Source organism: Nannobrachium achirus (assembly GCF_963921795.1).
Source record: "Nannobrachium achirus genome assembly, chromosome: 2".
Taxonomy (NCBI): domain Eukaryota; kingdom Metazoa; phylum Chordata; class Actinopteri; order Myctophiformes; family Myctophidae; genus Nannobrachium; species Nannobrachium achirus.
Window position 1 is genome coordinate 15,559,497 of NC_137811.1, and position 20,656 is coordinate 15,580,152.

At 44.0% G+C, this 20,656-nt stretch overlaps 3 protein-coding genes across 3 annotated transcripts; 2 read left to right on the forward strand and 1 right to left on the reverse strand.

The window, feature by feature from the left end:
* Positions 1 to 300: 300 nt before the first annotated feature.
* On the forward strand, positions 301 to 1,736 carry LOC308296642 (free fatty acid receptor 2-like; the record flags this gene model as incomplete). Its single annotated transcript, XM_080739970.1, has 2 exons — positions 301 to 411; positions 936 to 1,736. 2 exons carry the CDS (start codon positions 301 to 303, stop codon positions 1,734 to 1,736), a joined length of 912 nt encoding a protein of 303 aa, XP_080596096.1.
* A 7,219-nt stretch (positions 1,737 to 8,955) lies between these two features.
* On the forward strand, positions 8,956 to 10,502 carry LOC308296653 (free fatty acid receptor 2-like; the record flags this gene model as incomplete). Its single annotated transcript, XM_080739981.1, has 2 exons — positions 8,956 to 9,066; positions 9,612 to 10,502. 2 exons carry the CDS (start codon positions 8,956 to 8,958, stop codon positions 10,500 to 10,502), a joined length of 1,002 nt encoding a protein of 333 aa, XP_080596107.1.
* A 7,111-nt stretch (positions 10,503 to 17,613) lies between these two features.
* On the reverse strand, positions 17,614 to 19,068 carry LOC308296664 (lysosome membrane protein 2-like; the record flags this gene model as incomplete). Its single annotated transcript, XM_080739992.1, has 1 exon — positions 17,614 to 19,068. The coding sequence occupies one exon, from the start codon at positions 19,066 to 19,068 to the stop codon at positions 17,614 to 17,616; it is 1,455 nt and encodes a 484-aa protein (XP_080596118.1).
* Between the last annotated feature and the right edge of the window lie 1,588 nt (positions 19,069 to 20,656).

Consider the following 20,656-nt stretch of genomic DNA (forward strand, 5'->3'; position numbering starts at 1 on the left):
GTAAGAAATCTGAGGACTACAACCACCACTGTGTCCTGCACCACCATCAGGCCGAATTTGGCAAAAACCCATTTTTGTACACTGCTCCAACAGATTCTGGCCTAAAATCACGCAAAGCGGTACACAGTATCTCTGAAGTCATGTCATCAACATGTCCTTCCCATATTCCCTCCTGATTGACTACAATTGCCTTCTAAGGTTTGTGTATGCGACGTGACGGTCGCTTATCTCCCGATTAGGGAGTCTTACTGGTTTGAATATAAATGTAATGCTGATGTTGTTTCCACCCTTCCCTTCAGAATGCTACTGGGAGCTGGCATCCGCAGAAGCCTGGTGCTGTCTGTCTACAACGTCACCTTTGTGCTGGGCTTCCCAGCCAACGTCTTTGCCCTCTGCATCTTCCTCAAGAAGGTGAGCAGGCATGTGCAAACATAGACATCAAAGGGGGCTTGCAGCCCCTGCCCTTTTGTCAGTCTGTAAAAAGTGCCCTCTCCAGACCATGAATGTAGTTTTTTGGCCCTACTCTTATCCATACCAAACTTTGCACACACACTCCTTGGCTGGCAAACCACAACCCCCGCCCCTGATTTCTCACATGCCCCTCTTCTAACGCCACCATGAGGTTGCTTTTTGCAGACAACATTATTGTGTATACATGAGACTTGACAGTCGCTTATCTCCAGATTAGGGAGTCTTACTGGTACTATGGTGAAAGAAATGCAAATACCCTCTTTCCTTGCCATACCTGAACTCCTGAACTTGAATGCAGCATCTTATGTTGAAAGAATTGCCCTCTCTGTGAAAAAAATCAAGCGGCGAAAATAGCCGACCTCCAGGCTCACAACGCGTCACGTTGTGAGCTTGGAGGTCTGCTATTTTGGATATTAAATGTCAGCCCCTGCCTCTCTAACATTCTCTGCTCATTCTCCCTGAAGGTGAGACAGAAGGCCAAACCCATTGACGTCCTGCTCCTCAACCTGATCATCTCCGACCTCCTCTTCCTCTTCTTCCTGCCCTTCAAGATCCACGAGGCCGTGGACAACATGGAGTGGAACATGCCAAAGTTCCTGTGTCCGCTGTCCCGCTTCGTGTTCTTTGGCACCATTTACAACAGCATCTTGACTCTGACCGCCATCAGCGTCGACCGCTACCTCGCAGTGGCCTTCCCCGTCAAGTACAAGCTACGTAAACGGCCTTTGTACGCTGTGCTGGCCAGTCTGTTCTTCCTGGTCCTAATTTTCACACATGGCGGTATCGTTTACATCGTGGATTCGCGTTCTCAGTCTAACCGCACCACCGATCCAACAGATTCGATCAAGCGGGTTTGTTACAAAGGGATTTCACCACAGCGACTTGACGTATTGTTGCCCGTGCGATTGGAAATCTTCCTGGTGTTTTTTTGCGTGCCGTTTCTCACGTGCAGCTTCTGCTACATCAGCTTTGTCCGAGTGCTGTCCCGGAGGTCCAAGATCAACTCCAAGACGCGCTACCGGGCGATCGGCCTTGCCTTGGCGACGCTGGTGGAGTTTGTCGTCTGCTTCGCTCCGTACAACCTGTCCCACGCCGTGGGGTATGCACACTGGAACAACCCCTCGTGGCGTGAGCTCGCCCTCCTCACTAGCACCTTCAACGCCTGCCTGGACCCGTTTGTCATCTACTTCTCCACCACTGAACTCAGGAGAGCGTCTAGAGTCCTTCTAGAGAAGAGACTGGGGAGGCTGCGGTGTTGTCCCTAAGCTCTGCACTGCCCCTGGATGTCCAGCTCAGGACACCTAGGCAGGTGCAGTTATGAAAAAAAAAGCACCTAACCCCAAACAAATTGCAACAAAAGGTTTCTTAACTGTTTTGTGTAGTATTAGGTGTCCTTAATAACATACTAAAAGTCTACCAAAGTCTGACCACTGGAAAGGTGTCATTTTCAAGATGGCGTCCAGGACGGACAAACATTCATTAAAATACTCTAACTCCTTCATTATTTACCCTAGACAAGTATTTTTTGTGTCAAACCCTATGTTTATGTGGCCTAGGAATTCATTGGACTTGTCCAAATTGCAGAAATACAATTACATAATTCTGAAATCCAATAGTGTGTCTGTGACTATTAAAACCGTTTCAAGTGACCTAACTTAATATGTATTAAATACCATTATTTCTTTACATTTGTGTTTCACTTGAACAAGACTGAAATGTCATAGTTTCACCCCTACTGTACATACTAGATTATTTCTTTTTCTTGCAGACAAGCAAAGTGTCATCTTGTAGGGGCAAAACGTGAACAACATTAAATAGATTTTCAAAACAACTTTCTGATATATTAGGAAGGTGTGTATTCTAGGAACAGTATGAGTGTGCAAAGAGGGGTTTTGGTGAGCCTACTGCAATTGTCTACTGGGTGCCTATAGGCAGAGGTGGTGAATAAGGCCTAGGGTGCAGAGTATGGGGATGGGGCCGGGGTGGGTGAAAAGATAGGCGGGCTCTCGTCTAAGAGTTTAGTGGACCTATAAGGAGCCCTTCAGGTGGGTGTGGGCGTAAGGGTATCTTGATAGCTCCCTGGGCACTTGGAGCACTGAAGTGCAAAGTACATGAGTTCTCTCCTCCCCCATGTCAGAGGGGGAAAAACAACAACAACTGGCTCAGATATGTCCCATTGGGCTATGTAGTGGGTCACTTGGAAGCCCAGGACGAGTGCCCATAGGCGGTAAGAGAGAATGGGGCGTGTCATTTCCTGGTGGTGGTGGTGGTTCTTAGTGGTGCAATAGCCAAATGCCAATATGCAAACTTCCATCCTCACAATTGGGTTCGCTTTAAGAAACACTCCATGCTTAGCTTAACTTTGGTGAGACTACAATTAGTTATGATGTGTGAGACAGCTGGGTTGTTATGTGGAGGAGGCTCACAGCTCCTCCAAAAACAAATTAGCATTTGACACAAACCGGATCACGCTGGAGGATGGAGTGAGGAGGAGGCAAGTATGGTATTAGAATTAAGATCATGCATTTGGCCGACAGGGGTGTCACCTGGCTTATTGATAGTCCCACTGGTTCCAAGTGGCCCTTCGAGTCATGATAGGCCCTTGTGGGTGGGTATAGATAATGAGGAAGGCCGGTTCCCGGTGTTGGTGGTTGTAAAACCACCATGTGGAGCATGACTGTGTGGCAGGCTGACGGGTGTTTCCCTATTACTGGCTCACAGGAGAGTCAGTGTCTGGTTGTTTGGTATTTTTCTAAGACCATTAATATTAACAGGAGCCCAGTGACTCAGAGGGTGCTTGGCTGTTACCCTCTCCAGTTAAAAAGCTGAGGTGTATGCAGAAAGCAATGCTTGTCTGTCAGATAGCAGCAAAGACACAGCCTTGCGTTGGCCTTGAAGTTGGTTAGATGGGAAGACTTGGAGCACAGCGTGTCATGAGCTGTCCCAGCTGCACTCTTACTGCTAAAATGCTCCAGAAAAGACATTTGTGACAAGTCAATCTGAACCCTATCCGTGCCACACTCCTCAACTACTCCTGCCAAGACCCAGTAAACACCTAGGTTGTGACAGCACTGACCTCCACTCCCTCTCCAAGCCCATGATGGCCCAGCTTAGTCCTCAAGTATGGAGCTTTTCAGATAATGTAAAGGGGGTAAGGGGACATCACAGGATATCCCAGGCTTCCAGCCCCCCTCTTAACCTACACCTATCAGAACCTACCTGTACCCACCTGAGAGCCACCACATCCCCTCTACACTCCCACACTGCCCCCCTCACTGATCGTCACATCATTCACCCCTCATGCTCCCTTTTCCGCCCAATGTGCATTCTATCCCTGCTACACACATCCACTCCCCCCCGGGGGGACTCTCCAGAGGTAACAGTTTTGTGACTCTCAGTGGTTTCAGTGCAAAACTAATGCTTTTAATGAATTCATAATCATGAAGTAACTCTAGTTTGACTGATCACAAGCTACGTACTGGGGTGAGAATTACAATTCTTTAGATTTTTCCTGTATAAGGTTTCAGCACCCCAAACATTCAGCATCTGTCACAGGTTCCCCTAGGGGAGTTATATTTATTTATTTTTATTTTTTATGCGATACTAGGCACCTTATCAAACACAATGCTGAAGACATTTCTTGGTAAGGAATTTGTTCCCAAATGTGTATATTTATTAATGACTATAACACGGCCGCCCTGTTTTTATTAATTTCACAGTACCTCACAGTAATAACAAATGTATTCCTCATTGGTATCAAAATAAATCTCCTGAAAGCTTTAACACTGTTAATTATAACTGAAATCATCAATACTGGACATTATGGCACATGGAAAAAGGAGAAACGTCCAATTACATTCGGGAAATCTTCAAATTTAACATAAATATGCTTATAACCTCATTATAACCAACTGTTTTAAAATAATTGTACTGTATTTATATGCTAATTGGATTCCTAGATCATCAAAATATGAGGTTTGACACCACAAATATTTGTCTATGATGAATAATAAAGGAATAATGGTCTTTTAAGGAACTGGCGGCAGCCATCTTGAAAATATGCATTTCTAGTGGTCAGATTTTGGTAGACTTTTGATATGTTATTAAGTACACCTGATACTACAATAAACCATTAAGAAACCTTTCGTTGCAATTTTTTGGGGGTCAAACCATATCTGCACCCGGTTTTATTGGTGGATGGAGACAATATGGACAGCCCTTTAACCTACAGTATTGTGGGATTCTCTATGAATCCTTGAGGAGTAGTGTGCTTTGTGAATGGACTATGTTGTATAAAGTACAGCCCACACAGCCAGTCTTGAAATATAGCCGACATTAAACCTCAAATGCTGATGCTGATAATAATTGCATAATTTTTTACTGGTGTGGCAGTGGCTCAGGAGCTAAAGCGGGCCGCTTGGGCCCCCTCAGTGTCCTTGAGCTAGGGCATTCACCAAATATTCGAATATTCGAATATCAAAGTCGCTATTCGATTCACCAAAGTCGAATATTCGCTTATTTTTATTTTTTCATTGTTTTCTCTTTAAAAAGAATATTGTTTATAAAGCTAGTTTATAAAGACTAGAAAAAAGCCCCCTGCGGGGGCCTGGCCCCTTATGTAAAAGTCCCCTGTACTCAAGAGATGGATACAGTCCAGAGGGCAGCTAAGCAATACAAATGTAGGATAGCTCAACATTAAATATGCAGTTTGTTCCAAAATGCAAAATGGTGTAAAATGTTGAGTCTGTAAGATATATGCAATAGTTTCAGAAATACAAACCCCTCAGGTACAGGGTGGCCTGCTCTGTTTTGGCTGGGTGGGTTATAATAAGATAGAAAAAAAGCACCCCCTGGGCGTTTGTTTAGGTGGCATGGGATGTGTAGTGTAGTAGGAAAGGCAAAGTTAAATATTATGTTGAAATAAAGTGTACAATGGTAGGCCTACTGTTGAATAGTTTTTTTTTTAATTATGAAGTTGTTGTAGAACATGGAATGATTTTGGCATCGGTAGCCTAATACTTTTGTGCTTTTACTCAAGTAACACATTCGAACACACACGTTACTTGTAACAGAGTACTTTTACCTAAGTAGAAACATTTCAGTACTTTTCCACTCGCAGCGTCAACGGACGTTGCCGTGAACTATAGAAAACGGTGCCTGCGATGTTTTGATGTTTTAAATCATGTTTATGTCATTTCTACACAGATGTTGTTTGTTTTAGGTAATTTCTACACACGTTGTTGTTCATAGCCAGAGCCGTTTCTGGGCCCATGGGGGCCCTAAGCTTGATTCTGCTATGGGGCCTTCCTGCGGGCGCGAGCGTAGCGAGCGCCCGCGAAAAAATAGGCCTAATATTTTTTATCAGTTTTTAATCCATTTTATAATGGAAATATATATATATATAAAATATATATATATAAATGAATAAATAAAAAACTACAACAACAGGCAACGTATTTTTGCTATGTTTGAAAAATAATAGGCCTAATATTTTTTATAATTTTTTAATCCATTTTATAATGGAAATATATATATATAAATACAAATATATATATAAATGAATAAATAAAAAACGACAACAACAGGTAACGTATTTTTGCTATGTTTGATTTGTTCTTTTCTTATTTAAATAAAAAATTGAAAACTTCCCCATGGGGTGCTGGAACACCTGCAGCACCCCTAGTTCCCACGCACTGGCAGAGTCCTGCACAGTGGCCACTGTGCCAAATTCACTTTCACTTTCAGCGGTGTGGATGCTCGGAAGCAAAGAAAGTCACCACACTTTGATTTGATCATTCCTTAGTCAATTATGAAGGGATTTCAAAAATTAAAACGTCTCCATATTGCTTGGGAAGTCTACTTTGCAGAGAAACCGTGGCCTTTGCGATTCGCTAATCGCGGGATTTCGCATCGTGATTTCGGTTTGAAAACGATTAACCATGCAGCAGTACTTATTTTCTGCAGAAGCGCACGCCAGCGCACACACATACACATTGATTGATTGCTTGCTTGCTTTATAGTTTGCATAAAAAGCAGAAAGTACACACACGTCACACACACAGTACGGGTCCTAACAGGTCCTCTTGGGTTATATACATGATGATTACAGTCCTGTGTCCGGAGTGTTCCGAGGGAAATGCGACTATGCGCACAGAAAGACAGAGTGGAACAGTTATTGTGGGATTAATTATGACACATGTGGGCACATGACGAAATTAGATAGGTCCTTTGTTGCTAGTCATTGCAGGAAAGTCAGAAAGGGTAAAGTAGAAGGTTTAAAGCACGCTATTCCTATCATATGTTATACTGTGCCGCTGCTCTCTCTCAACTGCCCCCCCCCCCCCATCTCCTCCATCTCTGCATCTCTGCTTGCAGGCAGTGTTTGTTTACGCCCATTTGTGACGTGAATCGCGTCGTCGGTCAACTATGGCTTGTGCAATATAAGGCCCAAAAAAAATTAAACATTTTGGCATTATATGAGAAGTAGAGACACATCTGAAGGTGATAAAGTTGATGTTGGGCAAGGTACATGCGTTATTGATTTTTGTATTATGTTTTTTAGACAATTGAACAACTGCTGAACGTGGAGTTACAGATGGAAACACACACAAACACACAAACAAACACACTATTTTTTGGGGCGATTCTAATAAAGGTGTGGGATAGGAAGTCATAAGAATGAGTTGTCAATGCCCCTGGTGGATGAATTTGTTAATGCTTTATACGAGGGGTTCTCAAACCTTTATAGGCCGTGACCCCCAAAATAAACATATTTGAACTGGGGACCCCCACCCTGACAAGCATTCGGTTCCGCAGATAAATATTGTGAAAATAGCAGATCTACATGCTCACAACGCGTTGCGAGGCGTTAACACACAACTGGGCCGGGCTCACACTCACACATAGAGATGAAGCTATAGGTGCCCCATACATCCCCCCTCTCCCCCTCCCCCTTCCCTGTGGCATGTCGCATGACTTCTATATAGGAAATGAATTGAAAACGGATGCGCCTCCCCCCCACCGTGTTCGACAGGCGCCAAGTTGTTGCACGCTTATGTGTCAGTGGAAGTGGGGCCTTGCATGTTTTCCTCTGCCGTCTGTGTGTGAATGGGTGCATGTAATGCACATAAGCGCTGTATGAATGCAACAATGTTGTACTCAGCATTTATACAAATTCAGCATTTTCATAACGATGAATATCTGACCCAGTGTACGTGTCTACATCGCTCCTCCCCCCACCCACCCACCCACGCGCACGCACGCACACGCGCACACACGCACGCACGCACGCACGCACGCACGCACGCACGCACGCACGCACACACACACACACACACACACACACACACACACACACACACACACACACACACACACACACACACACACACACGGTTTCCTGTAAATACAATAGATAAAAAGCAGACTTGAAAGCAGTACCATTTGAGAGACGTGACATACCGCTATTGCTTTAAGGCCATCCTGAATAAGGTATGCTATATCATTTCATCGCTTTTCACCTATATAACATTTTTGTTACTTCTGTGCATACAGCCATACACTTGGCTGTATGCAGCCAACAATTGATTGATTGATAGATAGATAAGAAATTTGTGGCGGCAAGTAAATAAAAACATTACTATGAGGTACTTTTACTTTACTTGAGTATTTCCATTCTTTTGATAATTTATACTTCTACCACAATAAACTCAGAGGCAATTGTTGTACTTTTTACATCAATACAAGCTTCAGTTAATAGTTACTTTGCATATTTGAACTATAATACAAAATCCAAGTACCTATAAAGGGTCATGTCACTTTGCAGAGGTTTGGGTTGTGTATTTACTTTGCCATGATAAAAAAAGAAAAGTTGCTCCATTGATTAGAAATTGAAAATTCAGAATATGCTCCTAAATGACTTACATTGTACGATGAAACAGCACTCAAAGTCATTCTTTTAGCCTGTAAACAGACACAAACAGACAGTATAAAACATCAGACATTCCAGTATTTGTTTTTTTAAATAAAAATGTCGAATTCCTGTTGATTTCACAATTTGAAGTTGTGGATCCAGATCCACGGATCCATTCCAGATTTTCCTCCCAAGAAAAATAGATAATGGGGTCCTTGACTCCTGAATTATTACATAATACTGTACATTATAGGAAAATATGAATTATGTGAAGATAAGGCAAATGGGTGACGTACTCCTTAAAGTAAGAAATCTGAGGACTACAACCACCACTGTGTCCTGCAAACCCCATTTTTGGACACTGCTCCAACAGATTTTGGCCTAAAATCACGCAAAGCAGTACACAGTATCTCTGAAGTCATGTCCCATTTCCCATATTCCCTTCTGATTGACTACGATTGCCTTCTAAGGTTTGTGTATGCGACGTGACGGTCGCTTATCTCCCGATTAGGGAGTCTTACTGGTTTGAATATAAATGTAATGCTGATGTTGTTTCCACCCTTCCCTTCAGAATGCTACTGGGAGCTGGCATCCGCAGAAGCCTGGTGCTGTCTGTCTACAACGTCACCTTTGTGCTGGGCTTCCCAGCCAACGTCTTTGCCCTCTGCATCTTCCTCAAGAAGGTGAGCAGGCATGTGCAAACATAGACATCAAAGGGGGCTTGCAGCCCCTGCCCTTTTGTCAGTCTGTAAAAAGTGCCCTCTCCAGACCATGAATGTAGTTTTTTGGCCCTACTCTTATCCATACCAAACTTTGCACACACACTCCTTGGCTGGCAAACCACAACCCCCGCCCCTGATTTCTCACATGCCCCTCTTCTAACGCCACCATGAGGTTGCTTTTTGCAGACAACATTATTGTGTATACATGAGACTTGACAGTCGCTTATCTCCAGATTAGGGAGTCTTACTGGTACTATGGTGAAAGAAATGCAAATACCCTCTTTCCTTGCCATACCTGAACTCCTGAACTTGAATGCAGCATCTTATGTTGAAAGAATTGCCCTCTCTGTGAAAAAAATCAAGCGGCGAAAATAGCCGACCTCCAGGCTCACAACGCGTCACGTTGTGAGCTTGGAGGTCTGCTATTTTCGATATTTTCACCAAAAGGCCCTTTTAGAAATGTCAGCCCCTGCCTCTCTAACATTCTCTGCTCATTCTCCCTGAAGGTGAGACAGAAGGCCAAGCCCATTGACGTCCTGCTCCTCAACCTGATCATCTCCGACCTCCTCTTCCTCTTCTTCCTGCCCTTCAAGATCCACGAGGCCGTGGACAACATGGAGTGGAACATGCCAAAGTTCCTGTGTCCGCTGTCCCGCTTTGTGTTCTTTGGCACCATTTACAACAGCATCTTGACTCTGACCGCCATCAGCGTCGACCGCTACCTCGCAGTGGCCTTCCCCGTCAAGTACAAGCTACGTAAACGGCCTTTGTACGCTGTGCTGGCCAGTCTATTCTTCCTGGTTGTAATTTTCACACATGGCAGTATCATTTACATCATGGATTCGCGTTTGCAGTCTAACCGCACGACTGATCCAACAGATTCGATCAAGCGGGTTTGTTACAAGGGGTTTTCACCACAGCAACTTGATTTGTTGTTGCCCGTGCGATTAGAAATCTTCCTGGTGTTTTTTTGCGTGCCGTTTCTCACGTGCAGCTTCTGCTACATCAGCTTTGTCCGAGTGCTGTCCCGGAGGTCCAACATCAACTCCAAGATTCGCTACCGGGCGATCGGCCTTGTCTTGGCGACGCTGGTGGAGTTCGTCGTCTGCTTCGCTCCGTACAACCTGTCCCACGCCGTGGGGTATGCACATTGGAACAACCCCTCGTGGCGTGAGCTCGCCCTCCTCACTAGCACCTTCAACGCCTGCCTGGACCCGTTTGTCATCTACTTCTCCACCACTGAACTCAGGAAAGCATTTAGAGTCCTTCTACAGAAGAGACTGGGGAGGCTGCGGTGTTGTCACTGCCCCTGGATGTCCAAGGGAGGGGACCACCGAGCAACGCAGAATGCAGAAAGCTCAAATGACGTGTCGACTACTACTTTCACTTCCGTTTAGCCTACTGCAGTGGTTTTCAAATTTCAACCCTTTTTTATTTGTTATTTGAGCCACGGGGGACTCTCTCCATTCCGACATGCCAACATATCTTCTACATTCTCTAATTGTGTAGACGTAATGCAAATGTCTAACAATAATGATTGCTTCTGGGGTCCTCTGTGCATTTGGTTTCACTTAACGCTCTCAAAAGTTGAAGATCTATAAGGGTCCATTTGGTAGCCAACTCTCCATAATTTAGATGGGGACCACCTGGAACCCCCTCAAGGAACACTGGTTGAGAACCACTAAAAAAAAAAAAAAAAAAAAAACAAGCGTGAATGTATATATTATAAGATTTCTCGTGACTTTCTCCTCAGCATTCTCGGTGACGTCACCACCTCAGCAAGGCTAGTCCACAAGGTGCAAGCTGGTATATAAAGGACTGTGTCATTTCTTGTTTTATAATCAAGTACATTAATCATTGTTGTTATCATTTTACATTTTAGTTTTGATCTCTTCCTCAACTAGATGTTTGGGCCGCATAGCGATGTAGCACACCGCCAATCTGACTGATATGCCCATATATGGAGATCTCTGTATCTGTCAATTAGACACTGAGCTAGGACCACACATATGGGGTTATCGGTATCATTTGGGGGGATTAATTCTCATAGTGATTTTTGGGTAGGTATACACCTCTAGTGATAGGAAAAATGTGATAGCCTTGCATCTGTGGTAGCTTTCTCTGTGCTATCTATCCTTTTATAACAACATGCCAAAAAACTGTTTGGAATATTCTACTTCAAACTGATGGTTCTCTCTTATTATTGATCCTATCTCTTTGAAATAATATGGTTGGGATAAAGTTCAGACTATATATAGTCCAGTAAGGTGGTTAAAATTTGCATATATAGAATTGTTCTTTATTACAGGCAGTGACATATAGTGACGATATAATTATGTCATAATACTCTGAGCCAGGGCCCCACATTTGGGGTCATCGGTACCATCTGGGGGGGAATGATTCTCATAGTGACTTTTGGGAAGTTATATACATACCTAGTAGCTACTAGGAAATATGTGATAGCCTTGCATCTGGGGTAGCTTTCTGTGTTATCACTTCATTTATAACCACATGCCAAAACACAGTTTCCAAAATCCGAATGAAGCATTCAACTTCAAACTGATGATTCCCCCTTAGTATTGACCCTCTGTCTTTGAAAAATGACAAGGATAAAGCTCAGACTACATGTTTTTCATTGTACGTTGACATGCACGTCCTCAGTCATTGTAGTTCATTGTCAGACTGCATCTGTTCTACAGCTTGTTGGAAAACTTAAAGTTGCAAAAGAGAAAGATGAACGATGAATGCTTTGAAAGAATAGTGAACTAGTCTAATGCTTTAACTTCCCATTTGATGAATGCCAAGCAGCCTAACCTTAACTGATGTAACGTCAACAAATGTAAGAGGAAACTCAATACAATCACACTGGTGAATTTGCATCTATCAATGGGAAGGTCTGTTAATCATGAATAATGACTTCTTCATTTCTTACAGGTTGTTTAGGACATTATAGCCTCATTGTAAAGGTCAGGCCACACAAATAATGTTCCCCTGGAGACTGTTGTGTTGCTGCCCATGAGCAAACACAGACTGAGACAGTAGTGAAGGGAATGAGAATTAATATTGTTCTTTTCACTAAAACGTTAAGGTGTCTACAACATCAGGGGTTTTCAAAGTGGGTGACAGGGCACCCTGGGGTGCCGTGACGGCAGTCCAGGGGTGCCGCAAGATAATTTAACATGCATCCCACCGGGTTGCACAATTACAGAGCTGTTCTAGCTGATCCCAGCATACCTGCAATGTGTCAACAATTGTGTCATGTCAATCGTAAGGTGAATACTCTACATGTTGACCAGTGACCATAGCTGCTGCCTGCTTGGACACCTGGATAAGGAGTGATAAGGTGTGAGAGACCTTGACCTGACCTTTAGCACATAGGCCTAAGACTGACTGGCAATCTTATATTTACAATGGGCTTATTGCCGCATCCCACTTCCACGCCCCCTTTACATCCACTTCAATTCATAGGTAGTCGTCTAGGGCGTAAGGAATACCGCCCCTAACCCTATGCCGTCCGCTCATTCGCTAGAGAGCAAGAGAGAGAGAGAGAGAGAGAGAGAGAGAGTCTCAGGTTACAAGAGGGAAGGGGGGGGGCGCTGCACAGGGGAGAGAGAGAGAGAGAGAGAGAGAGAGAGAGAGAGAGAGAGAGAGAGAGAGAGAGACACTCAATCGCTAGCCGAGAGCCTGTATCTTACAAGAAGTTCGCGGCCCTTCGGGCCACTCACCTCTAGAGTTCACAGCAAGATACTGTCTGTCTGTCTGTCTGTCTGTCTGTCTGGCCTATTACAGTAACAATAATAACACAATTAGGCCAAAACTTTTTTTTATTCAAAAAAAAAAAAAAAATTATTCAAATTTTCTTTTTTTTTTTTTTCAAAAAACATTTTTTTTTAAACTTTTTTTTTTAATTAAAAAAAAAAAGCGGGCGTGGACTCTATATGTGAGCGGCCCGAAGGGCCGCGAACCTCTAGTTGAATATATAACATTAGAAATAGATTCTACACCTATGAACCCCCCCCCCCCCCCAGGTCCCCATATGAATCACGATAAGTTCACAGATTCCCTCACACAACTGCAATACAATTGGTTGTTTTTACATAATTTAGTACAATGGATCATCGCAATACAATGGATTTTACAATAAATAACTATTAAGACACTGCAGGGCGACATGCAACCGGCGAGGTCGCGCCATGTCTTGGCCATATAGCCAGTGATGTATATCAGACCAGTTACCCATATATGGAGACTCCTGGTACCCATATATGGAGATCCATGTACTGTATATGGAGATATGCTGTGAGAGCCCAAACATGCTTACTCAGTTATTCGTTATGTGAAAGTCCTATGACGTCTATGACATCTGACATCATACATACAATCCCTTTTATGCTCATACATGGAGATCCCTGTCTGTAGAACCAGCCACACAGATATGGGCTGTCTTGGCCATATATGGATTCTGTTGGTGTGGTATGTGGCTGATGTGGCCTCCATACATGGGCATTCCCATATGAAGTCCTGTTAGATATGGGCTTAATATTGATGACATTAGGGATCTCCATATGAGCATAAAAAGGATTACGTTAGTGGTTCCCCTGACATCACAGTGATGTCAGAGCATGATGTCAGGGCGACAGACCCATAGACCTGTGACACACAGTGATGTGTCAGGGGAACCACAGTGTCAGGCGTGAGTTACGGACAAGATGTGCCGGTTTTCATAGTTAACTGCGACCTACGGTCGCAATAACTGATGGTAATTTCACTAATTCAGACACATTCCTTGAACCCTAAAACCTCGGGTTAGATAACCAATACCACCTTTCTATATTTGAACAGCATCATAACGCTAAGCTCCAGTCAGCTATCTTGGATGCATCTTGAAAATGATGGCTTTATAAGTCATATAAATTCCTACATTTTTAGTATGTTCTTAAGCATGCCTAGAGGTCCCAGAAGTAGTTGAATAACATTTGTATAGGGGGGTTAAGTAGTATGTTTTCATATAATGACCCATGTAATTTTTGCCTATAAAAATAAAATGCATGATAGCACCCATAAAGCTAGCACTGGTGCAAGGCTATCACATATTTTCTAACTCTAGACATGTATACAGTACCATGACAAAAATCACTATGAGCATTAATCCCCTCAGTTGATACCGACCAACCCCAGTGGCTCACCAGATCAGATCATCAAACTCAAGTCATAATTCTTGTACATAATCTAGTCTATACTGTATCCTTGTTTATGTATGTCTGTTGCAACATGAATTGCCCATTTGGGACATAATAATAAACTTGACCTTGACAAAGCGATGCAACATGAGCTTGTAGATCAGCTATTTAAACTGTTTTTGAAACAATTAAAACATTTTGACTATTGACTATTTGTGACAATATTCTTATTTTTTTAAACTTTAATAGATGTATGACAACTTGACAAGTTGGACTGCATCTCAAACAGAAAAGGCATTTGACACTGAGTGCACCTTTTACATTCTTTCTTTTCCTTATTTCCTTTTTAGCAATTGATCTTTTTCTTCTTATTCACCCGTTTTAGTGCCATTTTAGTTGTCTCACATTGAGGGGTAGGATCGGGGGCCATCACACCCGCAACAACTGCTTAACAAACACTGCTCCAGGACCAAGAATTGAGCCGGAAAGCAGGGGCGTCAATTGGTGGGTATGGCAGGGGTATGCAGCTGCCATACCCTGGGTCCAGGGGGGGAAATAAAAGTTACTTTTCCATGAATGTCTCTTTGTCTATCTGTGCTGGTTATTATAAATTATTATTATAAAATAACTACAAATGCAAAATTTAACAAAATGGTCACTTTAACAAAGTATTATAATTATATTCTCCACACTCGTATTCTCCCCATCTTGACAAAATGGTATATTCCCAGGTTCTGCAGGTCAGCTGCATAGGTGCAATGCATTATTGTTAATTGTGGCACGTTTACTAACAAGTTTAGCTGCACTTGAACAACCGTTCCAGGCCAACATCCAGGCTGCCATATACAGCCCAAGAAACTGTAGAAACGGGGGGGAAAGAATGTACTTCTTAACATAAATGTATCATGCCTGTTGCTAAGGTATGGCAACATGACTGGTGTCTTGCACGCGCGCAACACCAGTCATGTTGCCATACCTTAGCTTTTTCTGAACTGACGCCACTGCCGGAAAGATCACTGACTCCTCTTACTCCGATCAGCACCTCTTCCAAAATAGCTTCCAGCAAGAGGTATTCATCAATCAAGACTGCTTCCCAGTGGCAGTGAGGCTCACAAACAAGCTGCTAATGCCCCACACTGACAAACCCTTCATTCAGCTTCAAAATGATCACTTAATTCAAAAAGAATCGGGTTTAGTTCAACAAGAATCAGGTTTTACCGTGTGTGCTGGTTTCCCAATTGGTCTTGGGCCTTAAAGTCGAAAACCACCCATTTTCAATATTGAACTATGTCATTAATATACCTTAGAGCAGGGGTTCCCAAACTTTTTTGGCTCAGGGCATCCCTACAAATACCTTTTTCATCCGAGGCACTCCTACATCATCTTAATGAATGTAGGGCTTGCCTTTTCACTCCTGACACCTTATATGTGTGTCAAACAGTGATAGCTGAGTGGTTAGTGTCCACACCTAGGACTCCGGAGGCCCCAGAGGCCGCAGGTACGATTCCCCGCTCCAGCTATCACTGCTCCCCTTCCCCCTTGCGCTCCTTGTGGGCATCACTGGGTTGAGTTCAGCTGGGTTAAAGCTGATAAAAAAAAAAAAGCAGCTGGGTTGGGCTGTGATATCTGAATTTCCCCTGCGGGATAATATAGGTAAGTAAGCAATTTACCCCGAGTGAGAGGACATTATGCTCTGATAATGTCCTGTGTGAGGGGGTGATCGGACGAGGCGAAGCCGAGTCCGATAACACCCTCACACAGGACATTATCAGAGCATAATGTCCGACCCCGAGTGGTAAATAGCTTTTCTACCACTTTTTCCCTTATACATGAAAGAAAACACATAGTTGTAACTTGCAAGGATCTTAAGTTACAATCATTATTGCCTATAAAACTTCCGTGAGACAGCAGATAGTTCCACCAACAACATCTTCTACTCACCAACAGATGGCGCCAACTCCATACTAATCCATGCGTCTAGCTTACAGCTAAGCTAACGTCAGTTAGAAGTACCGTTCCGGCCGTAAATAGAGGCTGTTCGCTTCCAGAAAGGCATAGGTTCAGAGAAAAGGGGCTTTAAAGTTGGCGGATTGCATTGGATCCAAATAAATCGGCGACTATAGCATGCACGTTAGTAAACATAGGACCGTTGCCACGGTCATTTGTTGGTTGGGGGAAAGGTGTTCCGACTACCTCCTGAAGTCCCCGGATGTACACTGAGGCGCATTGATCTCGGACAAGTCCTCACACAACTTTGCGGCAGTTGTTCTGTCATAACCTCCGGAATTTAGCCAATCAGAATCCAGTATTTGAACACGTGACTCGAAAAAGTGGTAGAACTATCATTATCATATCATATGTATGGCACATTTTAGCAAGGAAAACATTAAGATAATGTCTATTTTGGTTAGAACTGACTGAAGATTTAAAATTCAAGTTTAAAATGACCCTTAATAGTTGTTTTTAATTTGTCCAAATAAATTCCAAATATTATCAAATGATCTCGCGGCACCCCTGGACTGCCGTCACGGCAGGGTGCCCCGCCCCGTCACCCACTTTGAAAACCCCTGCCTTAGAGGAGTTGTGTGGAAATACAAAAAAAGTCCCCCCCCTTCTGTGTTGCCTAGAACTGGAGGATTGATTTTGGGTATTGTACATAAGTACACCATGATGATATCACACCGATGATATCACACAAGTGGTTTTCCCCTTTAAGCTAGATGCAGAATAGACCCACATTTTTAACTTATTCTTTTTTTTAAAAACATTTTTAACTAAACTCTTTGCTTCTGGGGTCCTAGGAAAAAAATATTTTGAAATGGGATCCACTGCCAAATACATATAATTTTTGACTTTTTGTTTGAGTGGTTAACGACCCCCAAAATGATATGTATTTGGCCGAAGAACCCCACTATTTTGTTCCAGGGACCCCCAGAAGCAAATATTTGCATTATAAATGTTCACTCTGAATTTGGGTCTTGCATTAAAGGAGTAGTTCACCCCCAAAATGTTGCCATGGAGACTTGAGTTCAATAATATTTTTTTGTATTCGTTGCATTCTTAAGACAAAGTATTGATTATAGTAAATTGCATTTGAGTCCCCATTCAGGCCCATGCATTTGTGTCCCCATTCAGAATCAATGGGGGTATAATCAGTTTTTTTAACTTTTTTGTCTTAAGGGTTAGGGTTAGGGTTAGACAAAATGCAACAAATACAAAAAATATTATTGAACTCAAGTCTCCATGGCATGACTAATCAATAGGAAAAAAAAACATTTTGGGGGTGAACTACTCCTTTAAGCTAGATGCAGTAGTAGATACACGCAGCTCAGACCTGTTGGCAAACAAAAGGTTGCGGTTTTACCTCCTGCTTCTTCTGCCAGAAGATTATCAGTAAGATTAGGACCAATAGCAGGATGACACCAATGGCCACGGGCAGTAGAGGGATGTTGGAAAACAGTGAGAGGTTTAAAAGCAGCGTTCTCATCTTTGACGCGGACTCATCATCGATCGTTCCCATCAGATTGACAAACATTACAGGGAAGATTGTCTCTTTGATGTCTTTCGTGTCGGGGAAGTCTTCCATTCTCTTCAGGAGGATGTTGACCTGGCCTCTAACACCGGCACGGATCGGAATCCCCGTCGTCGGCTGAAGGTCAACGTACGTCCCATGCTCCTCCTTGCTGGGGTTCATCCCTTCAACGGCGTCAACGTATTTGGTATCCGCCTGATAGAAATGGGGCCACGACATCACGACGGGAACGCCTTTCTGACAACCGCTTACTTTGAGCACGCCGTTGCCCAGGCAGTCGCCGGCGGGCACGCAGAAGCCCTCGTTGGCGGGGTTGTCTTTGGCGTTCATCAGCATGTCCGCTGGCGGGGAAAAGCGGTAAGCGTGGATGCCTTTCACCTCCACGTCTTCCACGTAGCCCAGATGGATGGACCTGCAGAGGTCTGCAGCGAAGACGTGGAGCAGCTCGTTCCTGGAAACCAGCGGGTGGAAGAGCGAGCCGTCCGTGCCATTGATCATGTTGCTCTGTTTGGACGACCAGCACGACATCTCCCTCTTGCCGTTCCACGTGTCAATCTTGGCAAAATCCATGTAGTCGCGCTCCCCGGTGTGGAAGACAAACTCTCCCTCAAGAGTTCCATTTCTCTTCCACATCAGGCCAAAATGGTCGTCCACCTGAGGCTTCACGGTGCGGATACGAGACAGCAGGGGGTCCTTGTAGCCCCACAGCATCTCATGGACGGTACGTGAAGTGAAGAGGTCGATGTCCATCCTGTTCATCCCAAAGGACACTAACTTACGGAGAAGGTAGGGGTAGGAATCTAGCTTATTCATCACAGCCACGTAGGGGATGTTGACAGTCCTGACAATGTCAACCTCTGGGTCACCGGACGACTTCTCAGGGACAAAGACATAGTTGTCGCGGATATGGGTGGAAATCTTGCCGTTCTCCAGGAACTTCATGTTCTCCTTCTGACTGTATACTCTGTAAGTATAGGGCCCGATCTGCCGGACAGCTGCCTTCCCACCAGCTGCGAACACCTCAGGATTGGTCACGTCGAAGAAGTAATGCTCCTTGTATACTGCAGATTCCTCAGGCATGTTCTTCCACGACTCAAACACTTGGCTCTTTTCCGTCAGAGTTATTTCCTTTTTTACACGGTTGTGTATCATTGTCTGGACGACTTGTGTTCGAAGCAGAGTGATCCCCACACTCAGGAAGATGGCACACAATATCCCAGTGGTGGAAATGGCACATGCTCTCCAAGCCATGATGTCTCCTTGAACTAGAAAGGTGCAATTCTTGGAAATTGTGAGTGTGGTTGCCTATTTATAGGCTATACGTGATGTCACCGTGATGTCACACCAGTACTTGATGGCTATACGTGATGTCACCTTGACAAGCTTACACCACTCAAACATAATGGACTCAGGGCGACAAGCGACCTCGCCCTTTCGGGCAACAGTGATGTGGACTTCAGGGCTGTGGACATCAGGGATGTGGACATCCGGGATCTCCATATATGGGCATAAAAGGGATTTGTTCCCCTGGCATCACAAGGATCTCCAAATCTCCATATATGGGCATAAAAGGAATTTGGTCCCTCTGGCATCACAGGGATCTCTCTAATAGGGCATCATTAATATTGATGACATCAGGGAACTCCATATATGGGCATAAAAAGGATTCTGTTAGTGTGACATCACAGTGAAGCCAGAGCGTGATGTCAGAGCGGCAAACCCATTCTGGTAGAGTGGTTCCCCTGAGGGCGAGGTCGCGCCACAGTGATGTGGACATCAGAGATGTGGACATCATGGCATGTGGACATCAGGGATCTCCATATATGTGGGCATAAAAGGGATTTGTTCCCCTGGCATCACATGGATCTCCATATCTCCATATATGGGCATAAAAGGGATTTGTTCCCCCTGGCATCACAGGGATCTCTCTAACAGGGCATCATTAATATCAATGACATCAGGGAACTCCATATATAAAAGGGATTCTGTTAGTGTAACATGACAGTGAAGCCAGAGTGTGATGTCAGAGCGGCAAACCCAATCTGGTAGAGTGGTTCCCCTGACATCACAGTGACATCAGAGCATGATGACATCATGAGGACACATTTTTACGGTCTATGGGTTTGCCCATAGACCCTATACATGTCTACACGCGAACAAGCTGTGACGCTTCTCATGGTAAACTGCGACCTTCGGTCACAATAAAGTCTTGTACCATTCCTCCATTGAACTCAATGGACTGATGGCTGGATGGCTATACGATAGGATGATCACACAATAGACACGAACTGGTCTGATGTCATACACATTACATACTGTTACCATGCATGCCTAACAACACCAATTTGTGCAGGCGTCTTTGCAGTTTGTCCAATGTTCGTTAGCAGTGAGACAGTGGTTCTGTGCCGTCCTGGAGAACTTGTCTTCTGTCCTCTTTGCCATCCTTCTTTAAACTACTTGGGAACGATGCAAGTTGGAAACGATGCGAGTTGGGGCAATGCAAGTTGGAAATGCACGCCCCACCCAGTTATGCAATACTCGTAAACATTGTCAAAGTACCTGTTGTACTCGTCTGTGAGTCCATGTAACGTTTATGCCCGTATATGGAGATGTCAGTATTTGTCTGTCTTTCCCTATTATACCCAGACACATCCCTGATGTCATCAAATTCAGTATTATGCCCATATATGGGCATCGTAGGACTAAGTCTGTGCGTGTCAGTGTGACGTAAATCGCATATGTGCCCACTGCCCATATATGGAGATCTCTGTATCTGTCAGTCCTTGGCCCTTTTATGCCCATATATGGAGATCCCTGATGGCATCAGTAGGATGGGCAT